A 19,038-nucleotide genomic window follows, 5' to 3' on the forward strand; every position below is an offset into this window, starting at 1 on the left:
CCCACCTGTCCCCAGCTGATGGGATTGCTGTGGCCATGCCAGCAAGGAGCTGTGTTGTGCTGCCAGGAGAGCTGCTTGGAAAAAGGAGGGGAAAACCCTAAACTAAACAAAACAAACAGGAAAACTCATCCAGGCAGGAAGCAGTGGCTTGCAACATGGCCAAGGTTTCCAAGGCTACTGCAGCTACCCTGCTGGCTGGGACAGAGCTGCTTTTGGAGTCATTTTGTACAATTCTAGTCTTGGTTGAGCCACTCCTGGCTCAGGTTGTGTTGGGTGCTGAATGAGAAGTTGGTTTCTTGGTGCAAGCCTCGCAGGTGGGGGGCCTGGGCAAGGCCTTTCCAAAGCTCAGGGAGTTTCCAGCTGAGTTCCACTGCACGAGCATCAGGAGCACAGAGGGGCCAACATCGTCCTGCAGGTGGGGCAGTGAGCATCCCAAAATGGGGAGGATGGAGGGAAGAGGATGTGCTGGAGTCCTCTGTGCAAAGTGTGGAGTTTAATCCCAGTTTATGCTGGGATTGAGGGCCAGAAAAGGGGTTTGGCAAAGCAGGGACGAGCCTGGAGCCGCCTCCAGCACCTTCCCCGCCTGTCCTTGCCTGCTCCCAGTCCTCAGGGGCAGCAGATCATTCTCCTGGAATTCTCCACCTCAGACAAGAGCTTCACCCTTCGGGACTTCAACTCCCCCCACGGCACCTTCGTCAAGGTGGAAGGTGGGTGGGGATGCCCAGGTAGGGGTGAGGGTGCTCAGGGAAAGGTGGGTGGGTTCTGCTGCCGAAGGAAAGGTGGTTGGGGGGTGTCCAGGGAAAGGTGCCCGTGAGAGGTGTGTGGGTGTTGCTGCCCAGGGAAGGCTCCAGAAGCAGGAACTCGCTCCCAGCTCCTCTGGGCAGTCCTCGGGAAAGGCGAAGGAGGAGCAAACGAAAAGCTGGAGCTCCCTCTGCTGAAGAAACTCGGGCAGTTTGGCAGAGAAAAGCTCGGGACACGGCTGCATTAGCAAAGGTAGATCCTGAAAATGTCCCTTCCCTCTATTTGCATTCTGTATTTCCTCCCAATCCACTTCTTAAGAGGAGAGTTGGGGTTTAGGTCACAGGTAGAGCAATTGAAAAGTTCCAATATTATTTTTGTCATTTTCGCTTTGAATAATCCAAGATGATGTCCAGGTAGGGCTGGATCCTGCAGGAGCAGACAGCAGTGAATTCTGCAAGGCAGGATGCTCACAGCGATCAGAGCCTGCCCTGGGGGAGCCTTTTCCTCACTCCAGGCTCTGGGATCCTCCTCTGGAGGGGCAGCTTTGAAGCCTGAGCCTGCTGCTGCAGGGAGGGAACCTGGGCTCTGCAGTGTCTGACAGGGGAACAAAGATGGGCAGGAGAGAGGGAGAGGCACAAAGAGAAGGAAAAGGGAGTGAGAGGTGGAGGGAAGGGAGAGATCCTCACAAAGACAACACAAACCAAACAAAAAAAGAGCAAACAACACCAAAGAAAGACAGGAGCCAGAGAAGGAACAAACAAATCTTTATCACAACTTTAGTGAATCACTTTCTTTTCAGTTACACTTCCTCAAATGTATTTCTGTATGGCTGAGTCATCCCAGAGAATACAATTTTACATCAGTTTCAATGCAGATTGATACAAAACCAAGGACAGCTCTACCAAATGTAAAACATCCTTGGACAAAAGTCTGTGCAAGCACAGGGCTTTAGAATGCAATACAGATGACAGAACAAATAACATGACCCTACGCAATTTCAATCTCTCAAAAACCCAATCAGTTTAAATACACATCAATGCAATACAAAAGCAAATGTATAAGGGCAAAACACAGTGTCTATACAAGTACAGGGCATTCAAATGCAATAAAACTACAGAATAAAAAAAAAATAAAAAATGAACACGCAAAGCTGTGCAATTCCTGACCAACATGGGGTCAAAACTACAGAACATAACAAAAGCACAAACATAACCCTTTGTGTAATCAATTGCAGCCTATCCCTGAGACCAGACTGCCTGACTTCTGCCATTCATTATCTACCAAGAGCAGATGGTTATCTGTGGGACTTCACAAATTGTCTGGAGACTCACGTCGTCCAGCGATCCCACAGACCACCACTGTTTACCTGGCAGAATTATGACAACAAAAAAAATAACAATTATTGATGACTACAAGGAACCCATGCTATAAAAGGGAGCTGCAAACCAAAGTTCGGTGGAGCGTGGAGTGGGCAGTGGCCCCCATGTATCCCCAGCGCTGCTTGCTCTGGCTATATAAAATAAAGCAATCCAAATTTTGCTGAATATCGAGACTTTGGTTTCTCAGTTATAACAATCGCCACCGCAGCGTCGCTCTCCCGGTGACTCTGGGATGCCCCAAATGACGTCATAACTCCTCAGACTACAACTCCCGGCAGCCACCGCGCGGCCCCATGCGCTTCCTCCCTGACGTCATCTCTGCGCGCCGCGCGGGCCGTGCCGCCGCCATGGTGCAGCTCGGTGAGTGCGGCGGGCTCGGAGCGGCTCTGCCCGGCCCGGCCCGGCCCGGCCGTGACCGCCCCGCGCTTTCTCCGCAGGGAGCCGCCTCCTGAGGGGCCGCGGCGGCCACGTCGTCATCCGCTTCGCGCTGGGGGGCTGCACCAACCGCCCGTTCTTCCGCATCGTGGCGGCCAACAGCAGGCGGCCCCGCGACGGGCGGTACCTGGAGCAGCTGGGCTGCCTTGACCCGCTGCCCAACGCGTACGGCGAGAAGGTGGCGGGGCTCAACCTGGAGCGGCTGCGCTACTGGCTGGGCTGCGGCGCGCAGCTCTCGCGGCCCGCCGAGAAGCTGCTGGGTAGGCCGGGGGCGGGATGGAGGGCGGGGGGCCCGGTTCGCTCCGCTCCGGCTCTCACCGCGTCTCACCGGGCAGGGCTGGCGGGGTTCCTGCCGCTCCACCCCATGACGGTGACCGCCGCCGAGAGGTTGCGCCGGCGACGACAACGCGAGCAGCAGCCCGAGGCTGCTCCTGCGGACGGCTCGGCCGAGCCCGGCACCGGCACCGACCCCGCGGCCTGACACGGACAGGGACCGCACCGGGCCGGGACCGCACCGGGCCGGGGCTGAACCGGGCCGGGACCGCACCGCGCCGAGACCGCACCGGGCCGGGACTGCACCGTGCCGAGATTGCACCGATCCGAGGACTCCTCCTGCTGTCAGTGCATCTGGCCCCATTAAAATGTTACCTCTACACCATACATCGGCTGCTTTCTCCAGATTCTTCTCAATCAAAGTTCACTGTTGCCAAATTTGGTGCATAAAGATGTTTTGCTGCTCTAGTGCAGGGCCATTGCAGAAGGCATGCACAGCGTTTCCTGGGTGTGCCATTGGCTCCAGTGCTCTGCCTGCAGCAGTGCCGTGTCCTCTGCCAGCTGCCATTGACCTGCTCCATTTGTCAAGTGTTTTGACTCCTGGCTGTGATTTATTGTAACAGAGTAGTCCAGGGTTCAGGGGAGGCCTGGCACAGACAAATGTAACTGGAAGTGCAGCTGGTTTCTGTTTACTTTCCCCAGAGAGGTGCTGGGCCTGTTTGTTCATTTAAAAGCAAAATAGAAAGATTTCAGTCATGTAAAGAGGGACCAGTCTGTCTCTTCATATGGACCAAAATAATAACTTTTTTCCAGATGTATAAACTGTTCTATGTAGGTCAGAACAGTTTGTGCACAGATGCACAGCCTCTGGGGCACTGTAAAGCCAGCCTGCTGTGGAAGCAGTGGGGTTCTGTGCACAGATGCACAGTACTGTGTACCAGGACACGACAGCTCAAGCTCTAAAAAGAAAAGAACAAAACAGAAAAAAAACCAAAACAGGCATGCTGAGCATATAAAGCACAATTCTCAGCTGCTATGATGCTGACAGCAGAGAACAAATTGCAGTGAACATTTCTAATACCCTGCAGACGGTGAGAGGTGCAGGGCTGGGGAAAAGGGTGTGTCTGAGACCTCCTGGAATTTGGTAGAGAAAACCAGTAGCAGGTAGTTGTGAGCACTGAATGGCATTTACAGTTTGGACTGAACCTGCCTTTCAGAAGGTTATTTGATACTTTTCTCTGGAGCCATGAAGAGCCTCTGTTGCTTAAGGGGGCTGTAGATAATAATGGAGTGCATAGGGATGTAAGATCAAGGGTGTGTTGCTGTAAACACTTCACTAAATACTTCACAGCAAGAGCTTGGGCAAAAGGAGCAAACATTTTCCTTTCTTGGTAGGAAGAAGTATTGTTCTGACTCAGTTGTATTCTATCCCCTCTTCCCCAAAGAGTTGTGTAGGCTTAAAAATATAATTGCAGTGAATCAAAAATAACTGAAAGGAATAAGCATAAAGCAGAAGCAGAGTAGGTTATCATCAGGCTGGCACACAGCAAGAGCCAGGCTTGAAGGAAGCCGTGGGTGAAGCTCAAACCTCCAGCACAGTAATTGTTCACAGCATTGGCAGTAATGCTGTTACTCATGTTTAAGTAGCCCTTGTAAGCTTGGTTAGCACTGTACTCACACAACCCAAAATCTTCATTTCTGCTCTGATGCTGTGCTTTCCTCTGTGGCTGTTCCACTGGCTATTGCAACAAGATTTGCTATCCATTTTTGAGAGAAAGCTATCCCTGGATCCTAGAAAAAGCAAGAACAAAACAAACAAACAAGCTTACATACATGGCTGATAAAGCATCACCCCCATTGCAGGCTCTCCCCAGCCTGCAGCCTGCTGCTCTGGGCATGTCTTGCATTTGAATTCATCTCATTAACATTCCTCATACTTTCTTCCTGCTCCCCCGACTTCCATGTTCCACTCAGGATGAAGGTATCTCTCCTTTGTTTACTGTTAACCCTCTTTGGGTCTTGGGCTGTGCTGTTGCCTCACAGATCTAAAGAGAACCACTGTGGCTGGGGGCATTAGGCAGCAAGCTGCAATCACCCAAAATTATCATTATTCCATGCATTTGCCATTTCTGCACGAGATATGCAAGTGTTGACAAAGCTTTTAACATTAAAAACTTCTTGTACTGCGTAGAACACTGTCTCCCCAAACCTTCAAACACAGCAAGGACTGCAACACCAATTAAGGATTCTAGTAAAACACCTCCAGCCAGTCCCAGTGCTGCTGCCCTGCAGCTTTTGCTGCTGTCTCACATGTTGGAGCCTGAAATTTGTCAACTGACCCCACTACAGGAGCAGCAGCCTGGGGCACAGGAACAGCCATTTCCCAGAGAACATCCACAAAAACCTCCCCTGCAAAAAAGCTGGGCTAAATGAATAATTATGAAATAACCACAGGTTTGGAAATGTCTGCTTAGATGAACAGATGCTGGAGATCTGCCTTGGCATTTCAGCCCCTGGCACTCAAAGAATTCTCAATATGTGTATTGGACTTAAGCAATCCATTGGGTGTTGATATAATAATGGTGTCTAAAAGTTTGTCCTCCCTCCTGAGGCTCTCTTCCAGTCTGAGGGAGAACATACATTAAGAAAGCTTCCTTTTACACAAGTCATTTTTTTAATAAAGTGTATCTCCTATAGAGTGCAAGATGCTTAACTACTCATTTGTAGAAAATAAATTGACTAAAGAACTCTTTTAAATATAGTTTATATATACATAGATACATACTGTATTTATATATATAAATTTTATTCCATTTGATTCTTGAAAAGACTTATTTTTCCAGCCAAAGAACAGCAGAAGTTCTGAAATCATTATGTTGTCTTTCTGACTGACACAGCAGAGGCTGAGTGAGCTGCAGACATGCTGAAATGGTACAGGTAGCTTAATTACAAACATGACAACTAAAATCTTTTCTCCATCCCTCTCCCCATTTTCCCTGCTTCTGTACATGTGTAATAAATATATTTACAAATATCCACAAATAATTGCCATGAAGTAACCTTTAATGATATGGACTTAATCAAAATTAACCTTTAGGCATCATTGAAAAATAGCACAGCATAAAATAATTTTCCTGCCTAAACTCATGCATTTTTTTTTTTTAACCAGTAACTTGCAAATTTAGACAGAATATTTGAAGCCTTTGGATTCCAGAAGGGAAACATCACGTTGCAGTTCACAGTTCACCAGTGACCATATACAGTAATTTCTGTAAAATACAAAATGTTTGACAAAAGGAAGAGTATAAGCAAGTAAGCAATGCCTCTTTTAAAAGTTATTCCTAAGGATTTGGTGCCATTTCCAACTCTGCATGATGGTGAGAGGCTCTGGATTTTTATCCAGACACCACTAGTATTGCTCAAAGCCCCAAATTAACACACACTGATGTTGACTTAAATGTACTATGCATGTACCACTACATAAATACATATGCAAAATAAAGTTCATATCCCATAAAATAGAAAAATGTAATATAGAGTCTATTGGGCAAGGCATACAGGCATAGCAATAGTTTTATAATTGCATAAATGTGGTTTATATTTACAGATGGAAATGGAGACAAACATTATCATCAAATACATTGATTTTATTAATTTTTTGAAGATTTTCACTTGCAACAAAATGATCTGCAACTCCAGCTACCTGGAAAAGTAAAGTGCTCACAATCCATTTAGTGCAATAATGCTGGCTACAAAACTTAAGTGGAGAAAAAAAAATTAAGAACTAATACCACATTAGCTAGTGGGACCAAACAAAAAATAAAATTATTTTTGAGTTTAAAAGTTTGAGAAGATAAAGAAGATAAATTAAGATTACAAATCAGACTAACAAGAAAAGAATAATTCTCCAAAGTCAAGTCTTCAGATTGTCAGAAATTAGAATGCCAAATGTAGTTTCTCATGCTATTTTGTCCCAGCTTTGTCCTGAACATTCTTGGAGACAGCTGTCCCACAATCAAGGAAATGGCACAGACATTCCTGCAGATACAACACCATGTAAGCCCAAAGAAATGAAAGATGAATGTACTCATCAGTCTGACAATCCTTCATCTCTGAGTGCTTGACTTCATCATTTCAGCAGTATTCCTCTGTTTAAGTTGATACTGAGTAATATGAAACTTGCTTCTAAAATATAATAATTGGGAGCAGATGATAAAAATGGGGTTCTTACAAGTTATGTATTATGCTTTCAGCACTGGATTACAGTAAACCACAACAACTAAAGATTACACATTATTATTTCACCTTGGCATCATAGATCAGCACAAACTTACATGAACAGTGAAGTACAACCCATTTGAAATGAGTGACTCTCCAGAGAAAACCCTTCTTCTGGGTCTAGGGACCAAATATAATCTCTACAGGGATGCCATGCACAGCACATGTGAACTCCAAAATGCCCACCAGCCTTGGTAAAACTTGCCTGCCTACCCAAATACAGAGGCAGACTGACAGGGGCTTTAGAAATAGTTTTATTAATGTGACTTCAAATTAACTCCTGGCATTAACTAGAACTTGTAAAAATTCTCATACACCACCACCTAAAATCAGAATAATTAAGGAATCTCTCAGATAATGAAACACAAAGCCCTTTTACTGGTTTCACTGAGATGTGGAAGATGCAGCTCTAATTGACAAGCACTTAGTCACTGATCCCCAGACTTCAGAATGTCCCAAGGTAAAATTGTATAAACAAGAATGATGTGATGCAGGCCTTCCATACAAATGATTTTTCTTATGAGTTAAGTTCTTGACAGCAAGGGAGGTTAATGGGAAAAGACCTTTCTCTCCAAAACTGGGTTATGGACAACTGCTAAACTGGATTATAGACAAACCCTCCTGCTAAGTCATCACAAACCCCTGTAGTCTTAATTAAACTCTAATGAGGAAGGAAATACACAAGTATTGGTGAACATCACCAAGGACACAGCCAGGACCTCCATAATGGGGTGTGGGACCCAGGCCACAGCACTTCTAGCCCACAGTGGTGTCTTGTAGCAGTTCTGCTGGTGGGAACTCTGTGCACCCAGAAGCCCATGGCACTTGACAGAGGACTTACACCACCCAAGCAAGACCAGCTGCTCTCAGCCTTCCCAAGATTTCGAAAAGCACCCTCCAGAGCCAGGCCTTCCACTAGCAGAGGCTGTAGGTTGGACCTGCAGCTCCCAAGGGCCTCAAAGGAATCATCACTGGCCTTGCTGACCAAATCTGCTCTGCCTGGCCAGGAGGTGGCTCCTTCTGCCCTAAACTGTCACCATTCCCACGGTGGCAGTCCCCTGCAGCAGTGTGTGCAGCCCAGCAGCTCATTGCCTCTCAAGAGTGAGGCTGTCCTGCCCAGGCACCAGACTTTCAGATCTCACGCTGGACAATGCCAGTCACCTCCCACCACAGCAGGGATGACAGCACCATAGGAGCTGGAGGGAATGGCCCCACCACTTCCTGCTGCAGTGGCCCCAGGGGCACAGACAGGCCTCTGCCACCTCAGGGGAAGGACGAGCAGTGCCAGGCGCTGCTGACTCACCCCTCACCTTCCCACAGGCAGGGGAAAGCTCAGCAGAGCCAGCACAGACCTTTCTTTCTGTTTGCCAAGCCCACTGCTGCCGTCCCAGGGGCGCACAGCCCGTCCTGTCACAATAGGGAGGCCAAGGGTGACGCAATGAGGCAGCAGAGGCTGTGGCAGCTTCTCCCATTTATTCGTTCCGCGCACGGGGCAGGAGCGGGCGCTGCTCCTCAGCGGGTGGCAGCTCCTCGGTGGGCAGCAGCTCGTAGGTGACACAGAGGGAGGAGAAGAGGCAGCCCAGGAAGGACACCAGGCTGGAGAAGTACATGGCACTGCTGGCACTGCCAACAGCCGCCGTCAGCGGCCCCATGGCCACGGCCACCAGGATCTGTGCCAGGAAGTACTGGCAGCTCAGCAGGGAGATGTCAACGCCCATCCCGCGCCGCGTGCCCTCCGCCTGCGAGCCTACGAACTGCGGGGACACAGCCACAGAGTGAGGGAGTGTCCCGGGGCTGCTGGCCCCTCCCCGGCCCGGGGCTCACCTCTCGGCTCTGGTAGTAGTCGCAGAGCAGGGAGTAGGGCAGCGTGCAGAGCGTGGCGAACAGGATGCCGTAGGTGGCACACAGGGACAGCAGCACGTAGACATTCCTGGAGAGCGTGGCCAGGCCCGTGCCCAGCCCAAAGGCCAAATATGCCACAAAGTACAGTGTCCGTGTGCTAAACCGCTCCTCCAGCTTCTCCAGCATGGCTGCAAGAGAACGGGACAGCTCTCGGGGTGAACTGCAGCCCTCCCACTGCCACCTCGGGTTAGGCAGCCACGTCTCAGTGGCAGCCACTACACCTCTGAGGAACTGGTGACTTGCACGTGAGTGCCAAGTCTGGCCATGATGCAGCATTGCTGCCCTATCTGCACAGAGGGCCTGGCAGAGCTGAAGCCTGGCAGTGCCCCTGTCCCAGAGGGAAATGGAAACTGGTGGGGGTGGGCAGCAGAGGCATGACATACATGTGCTGGGGTGGCACATGATACCTGAGTGCTCTGCCTGGGACACACAGGCACTGAGTGGTGCTGCACCAGAACTGTGCCTATGGTGACTGCAAGTATCTCTGTATTCAATGTACATTGAAAATGCCACTTGTGAAAGGAAGCACATCCTAAGAGAGACGTGTTTTCACTGGATTGCTGATGTCACCTGCTGTCAGTGGAGGCCAAGCTAAGTAGCAGAGGCAGCATGGTGAAAAAGAGCTCTCTGCTACAGCACTTGTGCCACGTGGTAACAACATAAACACCGACCTACTCCTTGCAGAAACACCACTTTTAAGAAATGTATCTTTTCCCAAGCAGTAGTTAAGGGGGCTGTACCAAGTACCTGAATAGAAAGCAGCACTGAATGCATAGATGCACATTCCCCAGCAGCCCATGGTGACCCCAGTGTTGTACTTCTGATACTCATCTGAGTTGTGAGGTGCTTTTGGGTTCCCTTGGAACACAACTTCTCCCATGAAGTCAGTATAGAAGAGTAACATCCCCTCAAATGAAAGCCACCCTGAAAGAAGCAAGAAGTAACCTTTTAGGATTTCAGAATACCTATTTGCCCTTGTAAGCTTACACGGATGTTATCAGCTATATTACAAATCACCCTAGGACAGGTTGTGCAACCTGAGTGTTACATAACACTCAGCCACATTTATCTGAGACCGCTGCTCCCCATGCATAATGCTGCAATGTTTGTTAAAGACATTCAGGCTTTTAAAGACCAAGATTTACCATTTGAATTCCTAAGTGGAAACCTCAAGGCTGACTAAAGGCCACAAAATACTGGTTTAACAAGACAGAAAAATAGGTGACAGCAGTCTGAGCTGTCTTCAGGTTCTGACAGGACACAGTACTCAGTTTAATAGAGTGGCTCATCCCATAGTAATTTCAGGTTGCTGTTATCCTCCCACGTAGGACTGGAAGGAGAACTTCTTTTGTCATGGTTGCAGCCTCCAGAGTGCCTCTGACACAGTTAAAAACTCTGCTCACAAATTGGCACCAAGACCATTGATGTAGACAATCCCTTAATTCCTTCCACAGCCAATGAGTATTAATTACCTGGTCCCTTCAGTCCAATTTTGTGTAAACTGGAATGACTGCAAGCCCTTCCTAAACACCAGTCACACACTGGTTAAGAGTAAAGGTAACACTATACTGGTTACAGGGACTCCTGCAATGCCACCTTCCACACCTCTTGGCCTGTTCTAGGAGCAAAGTAAAAGTAAAAGGAAAGTAAATGCCAGTCTCAGGGTGTAAGCATGGAAATACAACTAATCACATCTTTCTGCTTGGTGTGAACATTCCCCTTAAGATGTGCTGATTTAGGCTGTTGTTCCTTTTCCAGGAATATAAGCTTTACTGCTTTGCTGGGGTGTTTTGGGTTTTTTTTTCTTTCTAAGCATTCTAAGAAGATAACTCATTGGTATCTATATGGAAGAAATCAAGTTGTCTCTGGATAGCAGGCATTGCAGCAATAGATAAAACACTGAAAAAGGTTCACCCAAGGTAGAGTCCTTCCTGGTGAAGGCAAGAGGGCTCTTTGGGAGTACCTAGGAAGTGGTTGATGCAGAGGTTCCGGAGAGCCTTGGGCATGTGGCAGATGGTGGAGCAAAGCAGCTTCACAGACAGGGGCTGCTCCGAGGTCTCGCCCGATTCATTCAGCTCGCTCTCATACTTCACGCCATTCAGCAGGATATTAGCAACCTGCACCATAAGAACTGCCAGGTCAATAAGCACAGTAAGGGAAGCACAAACATCCTTTAAGCAGATGTATGCAATATTGCACACCTATCTGATCATCTGAAAGTTAAACTCTGCTGCTGGAGTATGTTGACTTTAGATTAAGAAGTGTATTAGACTGGAACAAGTGACAAATGGCAGCACTGAATTGTAGCTTTCAGTATAATTGAACCAGTTCTCTTCCCTTCATTAGGGTACTTGGTAACCACATTCAGATGCACAGACACAGCAGGAATGCATAAGTTCCATTGCATTTATAGGAGCTGTACCCATTTGCAGGTGAATGTGGATCCTGATGTTTTAGAGACACTGAGGAAAAAGAGGATGAGTTTAATTCAAACACATTATCACTGCTTGCTAATCTCAATGCTCAACCTCAGTGTGCCCAGTTTGTAAAATCCTGACCCTAACAAAATCTGCTCTCACAAACTGGGTCAAAGTACAGCAACAACAAACAAACCAAACCAAACCAAACAAACAAAAAAAAACCAAACCAAACCAAACCAAACCAAACCAAAAAACACCACCCCCAAAAATTTAAAATAAAATAAAAAATCCCCAAACCAAACAAAATAAAATAAAATAACAGAGGACTGTTTACCTCATCCCAGATCATAAAAAAATGGGCCAGCATGCAGAGGTCTCAGACATTCCAAGTTATCAACAGTGAGAGGTGAGGTCAGAGTCTTATCCCTCAGTAAGGGAAAGCTCACCTCCCTGATGGAGCCAGATGTAATAACTGCCATAAGGAGAAGCTCATGGGAGAATCCTATCCCTGGCCCTATTTTGCAGGTCTTTCTGTGGAAAGGGAAGATACAGGCTCAATAAAAATGTGACCTTTTCTGTTCTCATGTGGTAGCTCCCTTGGTAGTGAAGCAGGACTAAAAATACTGACCTAACTCTCACAACTGGCTCAGTTAAGAGTGGGATATTCCCATTTCTGCCATCTTAACAAAGGCAGCTGACAGGCTGTCAGACATAATTCACACTCTACCCACTACTTTAGTGATAGTCATAGCAGGTGTGCTGTTCCCATAATGACTTTTATGAGGAAGCTGTCACAAGAGTCTTTAATGAATAATTTGTGCACCATACATTTAAAGCTATATGAAGAGATTAATAACACTCATGTTTATACGGTCATATCATTGATTTCCTGCTCTTACCTGTTGGCTGAAGGTTACATTTCTTCTTCTGTTATTCTCTGGGCAGTGTCCTGTTACAGCATCTGGAATGGCCAAGGTCTGAGGTCTTTTCAAGATCCCTGATGACCGTGGCTTTATTGCATCCAGTGAGCCCACTCTCAGCACGTCACTGTCAGGCCCTGATATTAAGCTGCTCTCCCCTTGCTCCAGAATTCCATTTGCTCCATGGTAGCAGCCATCAGGCACCCGAGGAAAGCTGACACTGACAGGCTGCCTGGACAAACTAGCTGAAAGTGTCATGTAACTATTATGCCCGCCTGTAAAACAGTCTATAAGCACACTGTCAATATTTGAAGTCCCAAAGGATGATGCAAACTCATTAATTCCCGTCAAAGAATTGTCTCTGCTGATAAAACTCCCGTACTTTGGCGTGAGTGGGCTCATGGGGGAAACAGGACTCGTAAAACTTGCATGTAACTGAGCTGAGTTATGAGAAGCAGAGTTTTCATTTACACTGTCCTCAAAGAAGAAAGGTGGAGAAGGAGGGAGAGGAAGACTTGGACTTTTCATCACCTTTTTCTTCCTGTTAGAGGACTTTAAGGGTCTCTCTGGAATGCTAACTAGAGTCAGCACAGTAGCAATAGTCAGTACAACTGAGGTGAAGACATAGATGACACGAAGTTGCCCTCCTACAGCTTTTCCAAAACTGGTTTTATCCCAGTGTATTCCTCCAACAACATAACCAAAGCCACCTCCAAGACCTGGTGGAAAAACAGAGCTAAGATTATCTTCCCTATCCAGTCCCAGAAGTCAGTAGCAGCACAGCATCACTTGCCTAATGAATCATGAGTAGAATCTGACATTTCTATTTTAGCATTTGATCCCTTTTCACTTCAAATGCACTAATAAACACAGCTGTGCCAGAAGGATAGTCTGGATGTACTGACACAGTACAGAAAAAGGGAGAAAGTGCTGTGAAAGTCATGATACAAATGATTAAAAATTACAATTTTTCTTTGCCAAGAACAAAACACCTTACCTTTAGCTATTTCAGTCCGTAAACAGAAGTGTCCACCAGCCTTGAGACAAGGCTCTGCAATCATTCAGCTAAGACTGTTTTCCTGAAAGTGAAAATCCATTTTCCTCATATGAGGAATGTAGATCTAACTAAGACAGATCCAATCACCTCAGAAGTGTAGCAAGCTCATTACTCAGCATTGTGTTGACAGGGCACAAAACTGCCACTGTGTTACTACCGATGAACAGGGAAGTTTTGAGAGCACCTTTCTCTCTCCATTCACATGGTGAAAGTCTTACAACACTCTCCTTTCTTGCTCACAAACACATTCAAGAGTGTGGAATAGTCTCCTAGAACAGGGTAGCACAGCAATTGAAGATGACAGCAGTGAGGGATCAATATGCACCTCCACCTCCAACAGAGCAACTACAAGACACATATTACACACCTGCAGGAAGCCAAACCTCCTCCCTCAAGGGATAATTTTGTTTCCATAGGTCTTACAAAATATGTGAGGCACCTTCAGATGAACAACCCAAGATGTATCTTGTTTGAGTTGAGGCAGTTACAAAAACCTTTTGCAATGGGTAATTTTTTTTTTTTCTGGTTAATTAGTAATACCTCTCAGTATTTTTGTCATTATGCTTATTCAGGAAAACACCAGTGTTTACACCCTGCTTTCTCACAGCAGGGCTTGTTTATTCAGGGTTTACATCTCCCAAGAAGCACCAAGAAAACATACCTGCTAACAAAGCATGGATGTTGAGGCCCCTGTCTTGATCCACTGGGCTGCACACATCCATCATGTAGGCATGACTGGGATTGTCTGCTGAATCTGCACTGAAGTCCATGAGGACAACACCACAGATTGTAAGGATGATCCCCCATTTGTGGTTATTCTCAGTGTCAGACAAGGCACTCCCTATATCTTTGCCATTCAGCATAAGTGAGAGCCCAAGCAATGCTCCTGGGAACAAAACCAAAACAAAATGAAGTCACTATTTGTAAGCAAGCCTGCAGAGCTCCAGACTCCAAAAGCATTATTCTATCTGCACAGCCATGCTGCAAGTGCTATTGCTCTTGTTCATATCAATGCAGCCTGGGAAATGAGTGTGGCTTATAGGATACACATAAACCTTTTCCACTATTCGAGCTTAACAAATATCTGGAGTTTACTTTGGCCAAAAACATCCACATTCTTGACCCTCAAAACATCCTTTCAGACTCTGAGAAGCTTTTATGTGTGCATCTCCAGCTGCCAAAGCATCAGCTCAGTGTCCCTCACCATCTTCTTCAGATCCACAACACCCAACACCCCAGGAGCACTTTGTTCAGCTTAGTGCCACAAGAAGAGAGATGCACAATGTTTTTTAAATGTTATGCCCATCATTTCTAAAAGACACACCTATTGCTAAAACCAGAATGAAAGGTCTTCTCCTCCCAAATCTTGATGTGCATCTGTCACTCCAGGCTCCCAGCAAAGGCTGTAGCAAAAACCCTAGAAAAAAGGAATCACCAATAAACAGGATTTTTCTACAAGCCTGTCTCACAGAGGAGTTAAAACAGGCATGCCTTAAAAGGCAGTTAAGGCAGGATTAGCACAGAGCAGTGACATCCCCAGTCAGCACTGGTCACCCAGGGGCACACACCACACACTGCCTGGCATTGCCCAGGACAGGGACTTGGTAACTGTGTGTGCTGCTGCTCACTGCAGGGCAGCTCACTCTGCATCAGTAACACAGGGTTTGACACCAGATGAACAGCCAGAGCACAAGGTACACATTCTTAAGCACTCTGTTCCTTACAAGCTATTTCATTTATCCCATATTAGATGTGAGATCCCCAGCAGGATTAGCTTGGAAAACAGCAGGAAGCAAATATGCAAGTAGGAAAGGTGCCTGTATGAATCTGTGCCAGCCTGTCAGGGGGAGCCTATCTCTTCTGAAGCACATGTTGTGAGTACAAGAACAGTCAGAACAAAATTTTCCAAGTGGTATCCACAGTAATAGATACACTCCCAGCCCTGTCCTTGTGCTAAGGCAGGTAATTTAATGCCTGTATCACCAGTGGTCAATGGTCTTTCATGATTGGAACACCTCATTTGTTTCAGAAAGTTACACAGGAGAAGGCAATCCCACTCCACTTCTTTTCACACACCTTTGAAAACTGTCTCTGTATGCTTTTTTCATGGGGACATAAATGAATACACCGACTTTCTTATGCTTGTTTTTAAATACAAGAATAGAGCAACCAAAGCTTACCCTCACACAAATTTCAAGAGGTTGAGAAGCTATTAAAAGAACAGATTTTTTGAGAAGGGGCACAGCAAGAATTATCCTCCTATTTGTTTGTCTAAAATTATGGTTAGTACTTCTTAACCTCAAGAGAATATATTAATGAACAGCTGAGATACTGCAAATAAAATAGTGGAAAAAATAAAAACATAGTGGAAAAAATAAGAGGGAAGAATCAGCATCAAGAAAATTACCTAATATAGGGCTGATGAACCACACCATTCCATAGAGTTGGTCTGGAAGCCCCATCTGGAGCAGCACAGGGGTAACATAGGCTGTTTCCATGGCATAGCTGAATTCTAGCCCAAAGAGAATGCACCCATTGAAAAGGAGTTCCAAGAAAGACCTCTGGGGCTGGAGATCCCCAAAGCCAACCAGGTCAATAGGACAGGGAGTGTTTGGTGGTGGTGGTGGTGAAGGCCGGATGTGTTTTCTCCTCTTCGGGTGTCTCTTGAAGTTGTTGGCCCGGTGACTTATGTGCCGTGTGGGCAGCCCAGAATAGCCTGGAGCTGCTGACCTCCAGACTTCCTGAGAAGCCACACCTGACAGGAGTGCAGCATCACTGACAGGGCTTGGTGCAGATGGTGGAATCATCACAGGTAGGGGTCTGGAAGACAAATAGCTCAGAACAAAATGGTTGAGGTAAGAAAAACTTGGCTTAAATTTTTTTTACTGAAGTTCAAGTAATTTCTCAACATTTCACATATGAAGTGTGGCCTTTGTGTTAGTTACAACCTCTTCTTTGCATCTCTTGATGGAAGGCATTTGTGTTTTATAGGCACAGATTACAAATGACACACCACTGTCTAGGTTACCTAAGTATTTGCCTACCATCACAGGGGATTAAGACCAAAATATTTAAAACAATTAACAGTCACAGATGTCACACTTCCCAGAAGTTCCCTATGGGTGAGCAAAGCATTTACATTTATGTAGAATTCACTTGAGTTAAACTCACTCAAGCTAAAAAAATAAATCACAATCTCAGTCTATATTTACAATAATGCAAAGCTGTGGCCTGGCAGCAGATTCCAGACCCCTGCTGCAACAGGAAATCACTTTGGCAAAAACTGATCATACCACTCCTGCTACCTGTGCTGAGGCCAAGGCTTAATGCAATACTTTTTCCTCAATGACCAAGTTTTGCTTTATTCCTATTTCCATTCCTCAAATCAGCAGAGATATCTCCACTGCAAGGACGGGGTCTGATCCTTAGGAACTGAATCATGAGAAGAAGATACATACCCCACAATTCACCCTCAGAACTGCTACTCCTCTTTCAGTGCTTAATGGTACCCAAGTGCTGAATAGGCTCCTTGGATCTCATCAGAATCACTCCTGTAGCCAAAGCACAGTGCACAGTGTGGTGGGTAAAACAGCCAAATGGTTTCCAAAATAGCACATCAGATAGATGCCAACAGATCTGCTGCATAAACTAACCACATGTGATTTCTTGATTCTTTTTGCCAGAAATGGAAACAGCTTATGAGTGAAGACTGACCTCTTCTTTATGCCTCCTTGCCCACAGACCAAAGCTGCTGCTGCACAAGAATGGCTCCACACCACCCCATCCCTCTTCAGAAAACCCTCACAACTGCACACTAGTGAGTAAAATAAGTCTCTCACTCTTTTGATTACAGTTCTCCTGGGGAAAAACTCCCAGCTCTTCTATGGCTGAACACCACTTCCCTAAATCTCATGTTTTCTGCTTCTTCAGCTGGCACATTTCATACACTAGTCTTCCTTTCTGTAGCCCTTAGTCTACACAAAGCCACAATTTATTGCATATTCCCAACTATTACCAAAAGCAGAACTCCATAAGCCCGTGTTTACCTTCACACTAACCCAAGCATTGTTAAGCATGGTGAGTGATGCCTGCACAGACCAATCCCCAGCTCCATGCCTTGACACTGTTTCTGCAAATTACTGAAAACTTCTTATGACCCATGTGTCTTACAAGCAGAGTACTTACTTTGCACAGCACTTTTATCAGTCTCCAGGACAAAGTAATTTCCTCACAATGAGAATTTGTTAAAAATGAGGAGATACCTGAAAGAAGACATAATGAAAACCCAATCAGATTCCTGATGGTTGCTCTAACAACCCCTTCACAGAGCCATGATAATGAAGAGGAGCTAACAGCCCCCTTCACTATTATTGTACCTTGCCATTTGCACAGAGGGTGTTATCTCCTTATCTTCATCTATTAGTTTCATTTCATACTAGATCCTCCTTTATCTTCCTGCTCTTTACTGTGTATTGCAAAGCGATTGCATTCTAAGCCATGAGTGACAATGTTTTAGTGATATAAGGAAAGAACACCTATGCATAGCTCAAAAATACACATGGTAACCTGCAATTACTTGAAGTGAACGGCTATTATTGACATCATGTCACTGGTCCAGCAGAAAAACAATGTAAAACTGAACTATATCCTTAATCCCCCATTTTCCTCAATTTATTGGCTGTTCACAGGAAGACATCTCAGGGAAATCTAGGTGGTGATCACAACAGCGGCAAGGCAGGAACCTCTCCCGTAGTGAGGCTGCCAGCCCTCAGTGTCAATAGTTATTTGGGATTTTTGGCACTCGGCGTCTGTTGTACCAACAGCTGCACATCACAGTCTGGAAGGTGATGCCGGCTCTGCCGCTGCTACCCGCACAAACGTGTGTGCACAGGCAATGTGCTCGGCAGGCAGGGCCGCCCACCCTCACCGCTCCGCCGAAATTAAGCCTTTACTTTGCCGGCAGAACCTGATTCCAATTTTTCTGCCTCGGCTACCGAGGGTTATAAAAACCCCACAGTCACCGGCTCTGCGGGGGAAAGGCCGGCCCTGACCCTGGTGCTGACCCGGCCGCCGCCTGCCCATCCTTTGTGCCGGCCGGGCAGGAGCCGCGCCAGCAGCGCCACCGCCCCGGGGCGGGGCCGCCACCCCCGCACGGCCCCTCACGGCCCCGCACGGCCACGGACCCCTCACGGCCCCTCACGGCTCCGCACGGCTTCTCACAACCCCTCACGGCCCCGGGCCCCTCACGGCCCCTCACAACCCCTCACGGCCCCGCACAGCCCCTCACGGCCCCGCACAGCCCCTCAAGGCCCCGCATAGCCCCTCACGGCCCCTCACGGCCCCTCACAACCCCTCACGGCCCCGCACAGCCCCTCACGGCCCCGGGCCCCTCACGGCCCCGCACAGCCCCTCACGGCCACGGGTCCCGCACGGTCCCGCACGGCCCCTCACGGCCACAGCCACCCCCGCACCCCCGGCCCGGCCGCCGCTCCCGCCCCGCCGCCTCACCTGCCCGGCCCGGCCCGGCCCGCACTGCGCCGCGCCGTGACGCCACCGGCCCCGCCCCGCCCCGCCGGTCCCGCCGGCAGCGGCAGCGGCAGCGGCAGAGCCGCCCCCGCCCGAGCCGCGGGAGG

General features: G+C 47.4%; 2 protein-coding genes across 11 annotated transcripts in view; one reads left to right on the forward strand and one right to left on the reverse strand.

The window, feature by feature from the left end:
* The first annotated feature begins 2,161 nt into the window (after window positions 1-2,161).
* MRPS16 (mitochondrial ribosomal protein S16) lies at window positions 2,162-3,215 on the forward strand. The gene is made up of 3 exons (XM_056508360.1): window positions 2,162-2,480; window positions 2,558-2,815; window positions 2,891-3,215. The coding sequence occupies exons 1-3, from the start codon at window positions 2,414-2,416 to the stop codon at window positions 3,034-3,036; spliced, it is 471 nt and encodes a 156-aa protein (XP_056364335.1). The 5' UTR covers window positions 2,162-2,413; the 3' UTR covers window positions 3,037-3,215.
* Window positions 3,216-6,454: 3,239 nt separating this feature from the next.
* Window positions 6,455-19,038, reverse strand: part of SLC45A1 (solute carrier family 45 member 1) — a 46,825-nt gene continuing 34,241 nt past the window's right edge. For 2 of the 10 annotated variants that reach the window (XM_056508354.1, XM_056508352.1), the window contains 10 exons: window positions 17,591-17,667; window positions 16,864-16,956; window positions 15,813-16,225; window positions 14,730-14,822; window positions 14,067-14,291; window positions 12,328-13,067; window positions 10,972-11,125; window positions 9,756-9,932; window positions 8,931-9,136; window positions 6,455-8,860 (listed from right to left, as the gene is read on the reverse strand). In XM_056508354.1, coding sequence (XP_056364329.1) covers window positions 8,579-8,860; window positions 8,931-9,136; window positions 9,756-9,932; window positions 10,972-11,125; window positions 12,328-13,067; window positions 14,067-14,291; window positions 14,730-14,822; window positions 15,813-16,212 — 2,277 coding nt within the window. In that variant the 5' untranslated portion in view covers window positions 16,213-16,225; window positions 16,864-16,956; window positions 17,591-17,667 and the 3' untranslated portion in view covers window positions 6,455-8,578. Of the gene's footprint in view, window positions 8,861-8,930; window positions 9,137-9,755; window positions 9,933-10,971; window positions 11,126-12,327; window positions 13,068-14,066; window positions 14,292-14,729; window positions 14,823-15,812; window positions 16,226-16,863; window positions 17,045-17,590; window positions 17,668-17,781; window positions 18,554-18,913; window positions 18,977-19,038 lie in introns of those variants that run through there. The other 8 variants (XM_056508351.1, XM_056508358.1, XM_056508350.1 and 5 more) reach the window with 8 other exon arrangements.

Source organism: Oenanthe melanoleuca, chromosome 21 (assembly GCF_029582105.1).
Source record: "Oenanthe melanoleuca isolate GR-GAL-2019-014 chromosome 21, OMel1.0, whole genome shotgun sequence".
NCBI classification, from domain to species: Eukaryota; Metazoa; Chordata; class Aves; order Passeriformes; family Muscicapidae; genus Oenanthe; species Oenanthe melanoleuca.

Excerpts from the sequence above, each read along its gene's own strand:
- MRPS16 (XM_056508360.1), top strand. The coding sequence starts at position 2,414 with ATGCGCTTCCTCCCTGACGTCATCTCTGCGCGCCGCGCGGGCCGTGCC. Across the intron at positions 2,481-2,557 it reads CGCCGCCATGGTGCAGCTCG|GGAGCCGCCTCCTGAGGGGC; the intron begins GTGAGTGCGGCG and ends CTTTCTCCGCAG. Across the intron at positions 2,816-2,890 it reads GCCCGCCGAGAAGCTGCTGG|GGCTGGCGGGGTTCCTGCCG; the intron begins GTAGGCCGGGGG and ends CTCACCGGGCAG.